General features: G+C 49.1%; 1 protein-coding gene across 1 annotated transcript in view; it reads left to right on the top strand.

The window, feature by feature from the left end:
* The window catches only part of CACNA1E (calcium voltage-gated channel subunit alpha1 E), a 425,092-nt gene that overhangs the window by 159,849 nt on the left and 250,479 nt on the right, over nt 1-14,764 (top strand). The window contains exons 4-5 of the mRNA XM_081024587.1: nt 9,898-10,003; nt 11,007-11,146. Coding sequence (XP_080880713.1) covers nt 9,898-10,003; nt 11,007-11,146 — 246 coding nt within the window. The remainder of the gene's footprint in view (nt 1-9,897; nt 10,004-11,006; nt 11,147-14,764) is intronic.

Here is a 14,764-nt window from a genome sequence, read left to right as displayed (position 1 = left end):
CTGAGTGGCCACCGCAAGTGACTGTAGTATATGGAGGTCCTGATACTGGGATGATTTTGCAGGGAACCTATGTGCTCTCACTATGGCCTATTATGGGGTCCCCTGTACTGTTACATGTTGAAACTATGCAAGGGACCCCAAGCACTGCCATAAAAGTCTGGTACCACAAACCGGGAAAGGTGCCAGTGGCAGCGACCCTCCTTTCCCAGGACAAAAAGCTAGCGTGTATCCTAGATGGAAGGGATTTGCCATTGTTGGTTCTTAAGACTGCTGTTTCTTTTCGTCCATAGGTGTCAATAGTCTAATATGGCACAGGGACCCTCGCGGAAGACGCTTGTTATGTAGATTATGAGGCGAGAACCTGTAGGGGTGGAGTGTGGGGACAGAGCCCCAGGGAGCAGTTTCCAGGCTCTCGGCCTCATGTGGAGAGGTGCTGGCTCAGATAGTGGATGGCCGTCAGCTGTAGCCATTAAGCCATTGGTCACTGATATAACTGCTGGGGCTATGAAGGGGAGCCGAGGAGAGTGAAGGAGGAGACTGAAGGAGAGTAAGGAGAGTCGAGGACAGTTGGTCGGTTGGCAGCAAAGCGGACAGCAGATCACACGTGGTGTAAACCCAGCCTCCAGTGAGACCATAGTGGTATGACTCCCCTACCTATTGGCTCCGTGGGTGTTCCTTTTTGGCCTCGCCATGTCCTGCGTTCTTATGTGGGGAGCGGGAGCTGAGACCCCGCAGGCCGCCCCGCCGGACACCCCGCACGACAGCCTCCTAGGACAAGCTAGCCCTTCGGGTATTTGAAAACAGCTCTGAGGTCACTCTTAAGTCTTCTTCCCTTCTCAAGCGGAGTGTCCTTCGTGCCTCAGAGTTTTCTCACGTGGGTGAGAGGCTCAGTAGGTATCTTTGAGCACTGGGGGAATATTGCAGGTTTTCAAAGGAAAACAAGAATTCTCCCAGAAATGATCTGTGGACTCACACAAAAGGCTTTTCATTTTCTTTGTACATTCAGAGTACCGTGTTGATATGAAGTAGGTATAGACTTGGGTGTGGTTGCTGATTGCAGCCCACATTCTTCTTTCCCTCAAATGCATGTGGCTGCCGGAACTCGGGATGGGCTCGAATTCATCAGAGCGTCATCAAAACATAGCGTCTGGTTTCTGAAACAGGTAATTTTCCCACCGCTGTTTTGTTTTCTTCCTGAGGCTTTCCATACCCCACCCCCCCTTCTTTCTTCCCTTTTCTGTACTGTTCAATCATTTGTCTTCTGATCACCAAAGCTGTGGGTTGAATGACAGTTTTGAGTCCGGGCTTCAGTCAGACACATACAAAGTGAGTTTGTTAAGACTTCTCCAGCTGACTATCACAGAGGTGAAAGGCGGACGGCAGCTGGTGCTGTCTTCATGCCTCACAGCTGCCCCTCCCCAGCCTTTTGGAATTGGGGCTCGGATGAGCCTGGATCTGACCTCAGTGAGCGTTTTACCCAAGTAGCAATAATGTGAACTTGTTTTCAGTCGTTTGATATCGAGGGCAGGCCCGTGGAAGTCAGATGGGAATTCATGAAAGTTTGAATGTAGCTTTAAGCCAACATTAAAAGAGTCATAATGCTAAGAATCTTTTGCTTTGAGGAACTGAGTCCGTTGAGCTCCGTAAGAGAGCAGTGGACAGTGTTGGCAGACAGAAAGCCTTCGGGGTCTCTGCCTCTTTGCTGTGCTCTCTTTGTCTTTCATTCATTAGGATTTAAGTCTTTAGGAGTAGGTGTAATGGCATTACCATCTTCTTGACAGCCAGAGAGAGAGAGAGAGAGAGAAAGAGCAAGCAAGTTGCGTGCGCGCGCGTGTTTGTGTGTGTGTGTGTGTGTGTGTGTGTGTGTGTGTGTGTTTGCAGGACTGCCTGTCAGATGGTGAATTTGAACAGAGGCAGCTGTTGCCATGGTGATGGCAGGTTGCAGCCCACCACCATGGAAACCAAAGTTAAAAAACTGATGTTAAGGCTGGAAGTCATGTGATACATTTTTGTTTTGTTTTGCTTTAAAAAAAGAAAAGGGGTTTGGTTTTTCAGTCTGGTTTTGTTTTGTTTTTTTTTTTAAGATGAGGTTGGTGAGTGGTGAGAAAAATTGCAGTAAGGAAAGCAGTGAGATAATGACATGGGCCAACATGAAGTAAGCAGTGCTTGCACCTCATTTTTTTTTTTTTTTGACTTGTTAACAGAGCATTTCTCCTGTCACGGGTGGGGGAGGAGATGCAGTGTGGATTTCCAGATGTGCGGCCAGAGTTGTGCACTGGTGACTGTCACGTGGTGAAGCACAGGGGTTCTACCCTCCTGCCATTCGGTGACTGTCCTGTGTGGTCTGCCCTTTGCTGATCAGCCCAGCACAGAGACTGGAAACCTAACATTAAGGACTGAAAAAGATGGAAATGGAGTTCAGGGTGTGACTTACCCCAGATATGAGGGTGGTCTCCACGTGGAGGAGTGCATGTGACTAACCTTGTTTTTCAGAAAGTTGAAAAATTCATCTGTAGCCCCTCAGAACCTCAAAGAATACGGTGACTCTGTGTATTCCCTCCTTTGGGTGAGTCCTGTGGGTTTCCCTGTCCTGCTACCTCAGCCACGGGAGTGAGTACAAAGGAATCCAGAAGGAGCCCATCCAGAGCACGTCAGCTCTGGGCCAAGGCTCCTTGGGCCTCTATTTACCTCTTTCCTTGGCCTCATCTGAGGGGGCAGGGAGGAGAAGGCTTGCTGAGAGACCCTTTTGGATATCTATCTTTTTATCTCATACTCACTCCTGCTCCCTACCAGGGATCTGGAGAAAAGGTGAAATATCCTTTCAGGAAGGAGCTGGCCCCAGGCCTGTTGTGACGGAGCTGCTTTTGTTCTTTTCAGTCTGTGGAGGGTTGTGGACCTGCACTCATGGCCTGTGTGAGAATACCAGCCTCTAAGGAGGACGAGGAGACAGGGAGGGAGCAGACACACTCTGTGGAAATGCTGCTGGTGCCTCTAGTTGTGTCTGGGCTTTAGGCACAAAGTCCTGTCTCCTCAATATTACTGGTCCTTCCAGGACAAATGTCTCATTGTCCCAGCCCATGCGAGGGTGATATGATCTCACCCGTATGATCTCACTGCATTTCCATCAGGGTCTGTAGGAGCTGGAGCCGGACTTCTGTGATAGTTCAACCCCTTCTGTTCTTAGCCTTGGCCTTGGGTGTGATTAATGTCCCTTCTAATCACTGGCAGAAATTGCATCAGTGCCATCAGCTTTATAAATCCTCCTCTGGAGACCGGTGTTTGGATGTGCTTTCCATATTCCCGGGAGGTACCAGGGCAAATGTCTTTGCTGTCTTCCCAGAGACCCATTACCATAATTTTCTTTGAAATCCTTTATTGTGGTGGGTCTCTTCAGTGTCAGCCATGGCTGCAGCCAGCCAGCCCACTCCCGGAGAGGCTGTGACCACTCACAGATGCTTTCCCCAAAGTTTACAGCCATAGCAGATGCTTCCAGATTGATTTAGTAGGGTAATAAAATGACTGTGCATTTGTGTCGCACCTTACGGTTTTCAAAAGGCTTTCTTGGTCGTGTGTCATTTTAGACTTTGATCCTTTTGTATTTCTAGTTTGGTTCTGTGGGGATGGATGGTGGGAGTTTTCCCTGACTTGAGTACCATGTTGGGTGGTTTTCCGTTGCCAACTTCATTTTCTCCATTTTGTTGCAGATCACCAGGAAATTCTGAGTCTTCTCGTGTAGGAACAGTAGCATTAAAGCTTTGGATAGCTGTATGGCACTGTCATTGATGTTTAAAACGTCTCTTTGGTGTGGTGCTTGAGGGAGTCACACACGAGGCAGGACTCTTTCCCTATGACTGTCTTTGAGTCAACATTCCACTTGGTAGGTGATGTTTATGTGCAGGTGAGGGAGGGGTGGGAAGGCATGCATGGAAACACCTGGCCATCTTCTGAGACTCCTCCGGCTCTCAGAATTAGACATCCAGTTGCAGGACGCTGGTGTGGAAGGGAGGGAAAGGAGACAGACGTTCTCATAGGGAGACTGTTCTGAGCCTGGGGTGAGGAGTGGATGTGGGTACAGGGGGCTGAGGTATGCTTCCCCTGAGACTGTGGGCCCTTCTAGACTCCCCAGAGGTTTACAGGAAGTGCCTGAGTGGCCACAGGCTACTCCCCACAAAAGACGGTTTTCCATTAGGCCTGGGGTTGGAGAGAGAGTCCAGATTTTGATCTGCCTGCACATTCAGTGTCCTTAGTGTTCTGATGTCGCAGGTTCTGAGACCAGTCAGCTGAAAGGAGTCTCGGGGGTGTCGAGATGCGTGTTTCCCCTGAGCACCCCTGATTTGCTGCTAGAGGCCTAAGTCCTTCCAGTCCTGTACCTGAGAGGTGGTGATAGAGCAAGCTCTGCTGGTCCAGGCAGAGGGAGGGCTCACCTCCCAGGCCAGCCCCCAGCACTGGATTGACAAGCAGAGCCAACACCACCACTGCAGCCGGTGGGACAGCCCTGTCCCTTTGCCCAGCTTTCTGTGCTTCAGGAAGGAAATGAACAAATGGCAGGTGTGCAGGCCAAGAAGCGCGGCTCAAATTAGCTGTGTTGCTAAGGAAACAAGTCAACCACTGGAAGGAAGGAGCTTTGGGTAAAGGAGATAAATCAATAAGCGAACCTATTTTTATCATTTCCCTAATGATTGTCTTGAAGCCGCTAGACAGGGAAGGGAAAGTTGGAGTGACACAGGTCCTCATTAGTGGGCTCAGAGGGAAAGAGGAGTGAAGGGGTGTTTGGGAGATTTGCCAGGAAAGTTTATGAGTTGAGGCCCCAGCAAGCCAGGAGACAGACAGGTAAGGGAGAGGAGGTGTCTTTGCAAGTTTCAAAGCACTTTCATGGCCATTTCCTCACTGGGTCCGGTCCCTTTGTTCTTTTGTATTTGATTTCCATGACCCTCAGGTTGGGGTGGGTTTTTGTCCTGGTATGATTTTTTTTTTCAGAGTAAATATAGCTCTGATTGATTTCATAATTACAAATTGATACATGCTCATTATAACACTCAATGCATAAAGGAGAAGGAAGTGAAAATAGCCCCACTACCCCAAGAAAACTCATTCTCTTTCTAGTAAGACAGATCTTTTTCATTTGCTCTTTAAAACATTTTTTTTTTTCACATTAAAGGGATCTTCTATGCGTACTGGTTTCTTTTAGGAATAGCTAATGTGTATACCCAGGATATAGTGCAAAAAAGTTCAAATGTCTAGACAACATGGAAAAAGTACAGGGTACCTTTTGTAAGGATACCGCTAGCTCTGGTTTCTGTGTGCTATTCACTTATCAGTTGATTGATTGATTGAATAATTGATTGATTAAAGAAGGGTTACTGAGTACCCACTGTGTGCTGGACCCCAGGGGTGCAGAGTACCCACTGTGTGCTGGACCCCAGGGGTGCAGAGTACCCACTGTGTGCTGGACCCCAGGGGTGCAGAGTACCCACTGTGTGCTGGACCCCAGGGGTGCAGAGGTGAACAAGACATGCAAAGCCCCTACCTTCAGGCTCCCATGTTGCACTGTTCCGTTACCTCTGTGTGTTTAAGATCTCAAATCACAAACAGTGGACCCAGGGAGAGAGAACGTTCTCCAAAATGAGTTTAGTGTCCAGCACAGCATGTAATGGGAGTCACAGAATTCCTGGCAGGAGGGGTCAGAGTCCTGGACAGGCTTCCATCCATTCTGTCCCATGAAGGGTGTGGTTCTTTGGGGGCCTTGGAGACCTGGCGCTGCCTTTGATCTTTCCAAGTCACACCTCTGTCTAGCCTGTGAGGTGCATTTGCTTGACCTAGGAGCCATTATTTGAGTCCAGGCTCTTCCCTTTGGAGATGTAGTTGAGCCATTGCTCTGTGTTGCGGAGTTCTGCTGCAGGAGAAATGGGAGTGGTGCCTCTGAGTCAGCTCTCAGGGTGTAGGGGGAGCAGGAGCCCCGGCCTGAGCCCGTGAGGGATGACAACCCCGTCTTGTGATGGCTCCTCAATGGAGCTGCTATTCAAGCAGATGCCTCACAATTCATTCATGCCTGCATTGAACATTGAGTGAGCACCTACTGTGTTCTGCTAAGCACTGCCGGTAGAGAGATGAGTAAAATATGGTTCCTGCTTTCAAGGCATAGTTGTTTGGGGGGAGATAAATATGAAGAGAAATGGTAAAATTGCACCATGCCAGGAGCTATGGGGCACAGGGAAAAACCTTCACAGACGAGGTGATGTATTTTACCTGATCTTGACATCTGACCAGAAAGGAGAAGAAAGGCCAGTGTAGGAGGAAACAGAAGCCCCAGGTGCCCACTCTTTGAGCTGTTTTCTAAAAGGAAAGTGGACAGGAGGGTAGAGTAGAGAGGGCTGTAAGGGAGAGTGGCTGAGGCCCAGGCAGAACGGGAGTACTTCATGCTCTCCTCTACTCATATTTTCTCCTTCACCATCCTTTCTTCCATCTAGTCCCCAGAGACATGCAATGCCCAGTCTCACTTTTTCTTCTGCGTCAAAATTTCATCTCTTCACTGTCCCAGACATGAATTCATCCTGAGCTGTAGATGATCTGTGTGAGACTTAAAGGGACGTCCCTCTCAAGGGTAGGTGCATTGGAACAATTTTCGGAATTGTATGCCGGAGAATTTCTGCTCTGAACAGGTCTTTGGACATCAGACCATAGACAGAGGTTTTGGGTTGGGGAAGGACATGGGAGTGGGGTCTTCTCAAACCTGGAATTACCAAACCCTCACCTTGAGATGCTGGCCTCTAGAGCCTTAGGCAGCGCCACTCATCGTGACCCCAGGAATTCTTAGCCATCAAGACACCTGGCCAGTCCCAGGATGTCTGGCTCATCAGCACCTCGGGGCTGAGAGCCTGTCTCCTGCCCTGAGCAACCACCGTGGCGACGGCCACACCTTCCAGAGGCTAGCCCTGGGTTCCCTGGCAGGCTTCATAAATCTGCACCTGGATTTCTGGGCTATGTGAGCTTAAAGATCCCAGCGGGGAGCTATATACTTAGGAAAATGCAGGTGTGCAAGTGGAGCGGGGGGCTGGCAGAGAGAGGGGCGCAGAGGGGCTGCAGCAGTCCACGTGCGTATTGCTGGGTGGACGGTTGCCAGGACCAGTCTTGCCTATAGGTCAGCAACTAAGAGCTCATTTACTTTTAAGTCTGTGGTTATCACTTTAAGGTTTTGAGGGGAAGAAGGCTGAACCCTCGCCAAAGCAGTCATTGACCCCAATCAGACCAATGACGTCTGCAGCTTGAATGAGAATGTGCGTGTCCCTAGCCCCTCTTCCCAGGTCACCTGCTGGGCTCCTTGGTCCTGCTCAGCAGCCTTCTGAGCTCGCATAGGGTGGTGATGTCAGCCATAGCGAGTGGCAGCTGAGGCCCACACTTTGTCCCCACTTTTTGGGAACAAAGACAGGGCGTGAGGTGGAAGGGGCAGTAGTTTCACTCTGGGCAGAGCCACGAGCCCTCCTCGGCCCCACTCATGGGGACTGGCAGTCAGATCTGCCCTTTGTATCAGGACGTCCCAAATATGTTCCTGTGCACATCAGTCCTAAGAGAGATGCTCTCGCCAAAGGGTTATATGGTGAACTGAGCTGGGAATTCTATGTACTCTTCCCAAGCCCCTTTGCGGGAGGTGGTGCTCACTGCATGCCATGGTATTACAGGCTCCGGGAAGCCTGCTGGAAGGAAATCTGCTTCACTTTACCGAACCCTGGCTTTCTATCATTTATTTGATCGCAAGTTCTTAGAGCACTAGTATTCCATGACTTGCATTTTAGGAACACTGCCCCAAATGCCTTCAACTTCTGTTGTCATTTGTCAGTGGCTTGCAGGATGTTGTCAGTTCCCTTTCTGCACCCATCCCCTAGGCATGGCCCCAGGAAGGGGCCTGGGTCCCTGGCCATGCTGTCTTCTTCATTCTGCCATTTGGGTGTGGGCAATTCTGAGTCCCTGATCCCAGCCCAGGACAAGCCAGCCTATTCAGAGGGCTTAAGGGATACCGGGTCTTGGGGTGGTCCGTGGTCAGCTTACACTCCTTCAGAGGTTTGCATTAGAACTCGTGATGAGAGTGGGGAGAACTAATCCCCCTGTGATCTGTGGGCACTGGGGGCCCTGGGTGAGCCGCGTAGGTGGTTTGTCCTGGGAAATGAGCACACAAGCTCGCTGGGCATCTGTGGTATTTGTCTGCCAGCGTGTTTAGCTTTCAGGGGCCTAGCTTGGTACCCAGAGAGACTGAAGGAAGGGGAATGGCTAGGTGGGCTGAGGGGCTGCACTCAGACGGGGACACTCTGAGCAAGCAGAGCAGGGAGAGGAGGCAGTGGGCTGGCTCTGAGATCCTCCGAGCCTCATCCAGTTTTCAGACCTGATGGCTGAGCTCCACAGGGCAGCAGAGGCCACCAGAGCTGTCCTTAGGATATGGGTCCAGTGTGAGTGTTGGGGTGCGTGGGAAGGCAGGACGGCCAGCTGCTGGAGATTGGGCTGTGACTCAGGGACGCACGGGGATGGGGGAGGAAAGGCGCTGCCAAATGAGAATGAAAAGTCAGGCATCTCAGCCCCTGCAGCCTCCCATTCTCACACCAGGGCCAGCTGGTGGGGCAATGCCTATCTCCTTGCACATGCCAACTCCGCCTGCACGTGCTCTGCCCTGCCCCTCTTCAGAGATGCCCTGGATGTGTATTTGCCATTGTCCACGGTGGGGGTGGGAAGGCATCAGGAGCATGATAGGGTTGGCCCACCTGGACTCCCTAGGGAGGGCTCTGGGTGCTGCATCCTCCATAGCCAGCCTGGATATGTGGGGAGACAGGAGAGCGGTCCCTTTCCTTCCCCCCACTTTGCCAGATCTACTCCTCCCCTCTCCTGCCTGGGTTCCAGAATCTGCCAGAGCATAGGTGGCTCAGCATGACCGGGGCAACAGCTGGCTTGTGTTTGTCACAACAATAGTTCAAGAATACAATCATAAAATACAATGTGCAGAGCTGCTCAGCGCAGGAGCCCGTGGTTTCCTGTCTCTGTCTTTGCTAACAGCCCCCACTCCGACTCCCCACTGGGCTTGTGGCACAGCCTTTCTGCAGGAGTCAGGATGCTGGCACTAGAATCATAGTCCTGTTTTTCACAAGGGCACAGGGAGCCCCCTCACCTGTCTTCAGAAAAATGCAAGAGAAAAAAAAACAAAACCCTGAATGCATTATCCATTCATTTGTAGTTTGGTTCGTAGGCGCCCCAGCGATGCTGTCCCGGATTTAGACCCATGATGTGTGTCTGTTTCCTGTGGATATAGCAGCTTCGGAGAAAATAAGGTGGGACACACAGTAAGCTTCTCCTGGCCCCATAAAATATTTTCTGAATTGGATATTAAAATAGAAAGGAGCTCACATGGAGAGAATTGTTCCTTTTCTGAGAGCTCTTCTAACTCAGGTGAGCAGAGGTTCTAGGGGGCGGAGACCAGCTGTGATTCCCAGAGACACAGCTGGACCCTTGCTGAAGTGTCATTGTCCACAGTGGTGTGAACATTGGGAGGTACAGGGGCCTGTGGTGGCGTCAGTGTCTCTTCCTCCCTTCTTCCCACTTCCATTTTCAGCCCTACTTAATTCCCGGGTATGTCAACGAGTTCACTAAGTTCCTGGAGTGTCTGCCGTTCATCTATCACGATAGTATTTCTCCGCTCCACTTTTCCTTTTCTTGGAGAAGACGCTTTGCGTTACGAGCCCAATCAGAGATGGGTATAGTCTCCCAGGACCATCCTCTGTCCTGCCTGCCTGCTGCTGTGAATCGTGCAGCCCCCACGGACACCGTGGGGCTGATAGTTTGTGTTTCCATGCACAGCCACCTAGGAGGCTGCGTCCCTCTCTCTTTGGTGAATCTGTTCCTTAACTCCTCCTTTCCCACGCCGTTTGAGTACATGATCCTGGCCACCATCATTGCCAACTGCATCGTCTTGGCCCTGGAGCAGCACCTTCCTGAGGACGACAAGACCCCGATGTCCCGCAGACTGGTACGTGGCTGCCCACCCCGGTTCCCTTCTCCTTTGCTCTATCACCTGGTCCCCTGCCTTATAATTCTGTGAGGAGTTTGTTCTTCGCTGAGGGACAAGTGGGTGACAAAGCCCCTTGAGATTCATAAGGACAAGAGGACTGACCTTTTCAACTCCCACTCCTAGGAAGTTTTGAGGGCATCGCAAACACTGTACAGACACTGCACAATAGCCCAACAAGGGGGAAGGGCAGGCCCGGGGTCCATTCCCTTCCTGAGGGGACTTTTGAAGCGAGAGGAGAGGACAGAGGACGAGGGGCTCAGAGCCTGTGCGCGTTCACGGTTATGAACTACCTAAACGTTATGTCCCTATTCTCCTTAGAGAAATCATGTATTACCCCTAAAGCAGGGGTGTCTAAACTGCGGCCCGCGGGCCAACTGCAACCCGCGATCTATTTGTTATTGGCCCGCAGCAAATTCCAAAAATATATTTAGTTTACTTAAATAAACTAGGTGAGGCAATACGGACTTTACCTCGAGTGAGTGGGCCGGCTGTTTGTGTATTTTACCACATATGGCCCTCGGTGAAAAATGTCGAAAAAAGTTTGGACACCCCTGCTCTAAAGAGAGCAAACAAATTGTTTAAAATTCAGATGTGTGGGGAAGCAGTTCCCACCTGTGGAGGAGAGCTCTTAAGCTTCCAATGTAAGTGAAGCCCAGCCAAGGCAAAGCCGTGTCCTTCAGGGTAAAGCCGGCACCTTCAGTCACCTTCAGGGGAACAGTCTGGTCCTGGGTGTGACCCCACATCCACCCATCTCTGCAGCTGACCCCTGAGCTTCCCTTTCTCTGTGCACTTCGTGAGTCCTCCAGCTCTCTCACTTCCCACATGTACAGGGGGCAGGTGTCCTGGTGTTCTGTAAGAGAGAGGAAAGGTCAGAGCGGCGGGGGTGGCAGGGCATGTCTTAGCCTGCGTCTGACGAAGCACGGTCCCCCCCTTACCAGTACCTCTGCTCTTCATCCCACAGGAGAAGACAGAACCGTACTTTATTGGGATCTTTTGCTTTGAAGCTGGGATCAAAATTGTGGCCCTGGGGTTCATCTTCCATAAGGGCTCGTACCTTCGCAATGGCTGGAATGTCATGGACTTCATTGTGGTCCTCAGTGGGTGAGTTCTTCTGTCTTCTTTGTGTGTGTGTGTGTGTGGTGGGGGAAGAGGAGGTGCTGCGGTGTCAGGAAGTGGTTGGTGCAAGGAATTCCTGGGGTGGGAAAACACAATCCGTGCAATAGGCACCGAGGAGAAAGTTCCAGGATAAAATTTCCCATGGGGCCGAACCATTGGTGACCGTTCGTGTGGCATTCTGTGGAGGGCATGGAACCAAGGCCTGGCTGCTGCTGCTTCTGGTTTTTCCATCCTGTGCGTGGCTAGTGCTGAACTCACATGTCCCAGCTGGTCCTCTCCTGAGGGGCACACCCAAAAGGTGGGCCCAAAGATGCCATCAAGCGCAGTTGCCTGTCAGAGTTTGGGGAAGACCCCAACTGTATTTTCTGGACTGATAACCGAGACTCGTGTTCTGACAACAGAATTTTTTATGATTTGCCGATTTATGAACATGAGGAGGCATAACATTGAATCCCATTAAAACGTTAGATAAATCATTTCTTTGGAAATTAATATAGTAATGCCATATTGCAGCTGACCTCGTGTTGTAGGCAGTATATACGATGACAGTACATTTATTGAAATATCCGAAACATCTTTTCTGTTGGAAGTGAATATTATGTGCCTATATTGGGACTGATCCAATACGGTTGGCAGCATATACGATGGGCCTTGGGACTGGTGGTGGCGGACACGCCTCACCAGACTTCTGTGGTGTTCTGTTGGTGTTTGTGTCAGGTGGCTCTTGGTGCCTGCAGGGGAGGGGAGAGCCCAGGCCCTTGGGAGAGCTCGTGTCCTTTGTGGATGTGGCAGCTAGCAGTGGGGCATGGAAATTCCCTTACCCAGCCGCCCATCAGACCTGTGAGGGAAAGAAGAGAGTGGTCTAGCAGAGGCGGGAGGGGAGAAATGTAAGCCACCATTATGACTGACCAAAAGGAGAGGGGAGCAGAGTGGAAATTTCTTCCAGGGACTAGCCAGAGGAGTGGGGGTAGGTACAGTCTGAGAAGAGTTGGGAATGTTTGCATTTATTCATTGTCTCGTGGCATAGGCATAATACTCATATTTTTTACCTTCACACCAATTGTGATTAAGTGAAAAAGTTGAAGGTGTAATGAACTGGAATGTACACACATGGAAGCTCAGAGGCCGCCAACCCCTCAATACAGGGAACGGATAAATAGAGATGATAACTTCTGTTTAAAAACTCGTATTGTCTTACAAAAAAATTTTCTGAAGGTGATTGTTCTAAAAGAAAATTCTACTACTGCATTTTAAATACAAGTTGGTGTATAAAGATACAGTTTGTTCATAGCATTTCAGGAGCACAGGATCATAGGAAATGCAGCACAACTGGGTGGTGATTTATTATTTTTTCCAGCTTTATTGGGGTGTGATTGACAACTAAAAATTGTATTTATTTAAGGTGTACCCTGTGATGTTTAGAGACTTGTATACATGATGAATAATTACCACGATCAAACTAATGAATATATCTATCCCCTCACCTAGTTACCTTGTGTGCGTGTGTGTGTGTGGTGATATCAATGAACTCTTAGGAAATTTCAAGTATAAAATGCGTTATTATTAAATGTAATTGCCATGCTGTACATTAGTTCTTCAGAACTTATCTAGAGCTGAAAGTTTGTACCAAGTTTGTACCCTTTGATCAGTATTTCCCCCTTTTCCCCACCTTCCAGCCCTTCTTTTCTGTTACTATAAGTTTGTCTTTTTATTTTGACTCCACATGTCAGTGAGATCGTACAGTCTTTGTCTTTCTTTGGCTTATTTTACTTAATATAATGTTCTCTAGGTTCTTCCATGTCATCGTGAGTGGCAGGATTTCCTTCTTTTTTAAGGCTGAATAATATTCTACTGTATAAGTACTGTGTATACACACACACACACACGTTATACCACATTTCTTTATTCATGTATCTGTTTCCAGACACTTAGGTTGTTTCAATATGTTGATCACTGTGAGTAATGCTGAAATGAATATGGGGGTACAAATATTTTCATTTCAAGATAATGATTTCATTTCCTTTAGATACATACGCAGAAGTAGAGTGCTGGATCCTACGGTAGCTCTATTTTTAATATTTTGAGGACCCTCCATACTGTTTTCCACAGTGGCTGCACCAATTTACATTCCCACCAACAGTGCACGAGGGTTCCCTTTTCTCCACGTTCTTGTCAACACTTAATCTTTTGACCTTTTGATAATAGCTCGGTGATGTTTTCAATGTCCCTGAAATCAATAATATGTGCTGTATAGCAAAAGGCCTCAATGAGAATCTGAATCATTTAGAAATCTTGTGATTCCACCTAGAAGAAAAGTACTGAGGTGTATATATATTACATGTTACGATTGTGTGAATTCTCGGTCCCCCTGAGTTTGGCATGTGTCAGATGCCGTGTGAAATTTTCAATCTCATCTATTTATTTTTATTTGAGATTACTATATGTTCATTAAAGAAAATATGGAAAATACAGAAAAGTCAAAAGAAGAAGAAAACTGGTCACCGATTAAGAACATTTTTTGATGATTTTGTGTATTTCCTTCTGGCCCTTTAATGCTAAGCAAGCTCTTTTCTCAATGCTTATAATTTTGCTGCCTTTTCTCAATATACTGTGAGCACATTATATATGACTGCATATTTTGGGTAAAATCTGTAATGACGGATCAGCCGTTTATTAAGTAGATACACACAGCTTCTCCAGTTTTGCAATTGTTTGACACTTAGGTTCCTTTCTGGTTTTGGCTATTATAAATCATTATTGAAGATGCTCCAATGTACATCTTTTGGATGTCACATTTTAAGAGGCCTTGTGACAGGTTGAAGTGCCATTCTGGTGCAGGATCCTCAGATCCTAGGACGTGTGAGGGACGGTAGAGGCACTGGGCTGCTTGACAGGGCGAGAGAAGACAAAGGGGAGCTCAGCGCTGCCTTCACACAAGGATTGCCGGGCCCTGTGGTTAGAGGAACAGATTGCTAAGGGTCAGTAGGGTCCTCTGTTAGCCTGGCCGGAAGGCCCTCTGTGCCCTCGCCTGCATGTGAGTGGGTGCTAGCCCGGCCTGCGAATGTGTTCCAGGGAAAAGGCACTCTTTTTTTTTAAATTTTATTGGGGAACATTGGGGGACAGTGTGTTTCTCCAGGGCCCATCAGCTCCAACTCGTTGTCCTTCAATCTAGTTGCGGAGGGTGCAGCTCAGCTCCAGTCTTTTGTTGCAGGGGGTGCAGCCCACCATCCCATGTGGGAATTGAACTGGCAACCTTGTTGTTGAGAGCTCATGCTCTAACCAACTGAGCCATCAGGCTGCCGCTATGGAAGCCCAGTGGCAGCTCGTTGTCTTCAATCCAGTTGTGGAGGGCGCAGTTCACTGGCCCATGTGGGAATCGAACCGGCAACCCTGTTGTTCAGAGCTCACGCTCCAACCAACTGAGCCATCCGGCTGCCCCAGGAAGAGCACTCTTGAGCTCTGCACGGGGGCTGCGATTCTACCCCACACGAATGGATGATCAGATTCGGTCTGACATTCACACGGTGTTTCCCGCCACACGTCACATCCCTTCTCAGAGGCACATTTCTGGAACACCTCTACCATCAGCCCAGGTCTTACAGT

The sequence above is a fragment of the Rhinolophus hipposideros genome (genome assembly GCF_964194185.1).
Source record: "Rhinolophus hipposideros genome assembly, chromosome: 19".
NCBI classification, from domain to species: Eukaryota; Metazoa; Chordata; class Mammalia; order Chiroptera; family Rhinolophidae; genus Rhinolophus; species Rhinolophus hipposideros.
This window is presented reverse-complemented; position numbering and strand designations above follow the sequence as displayed.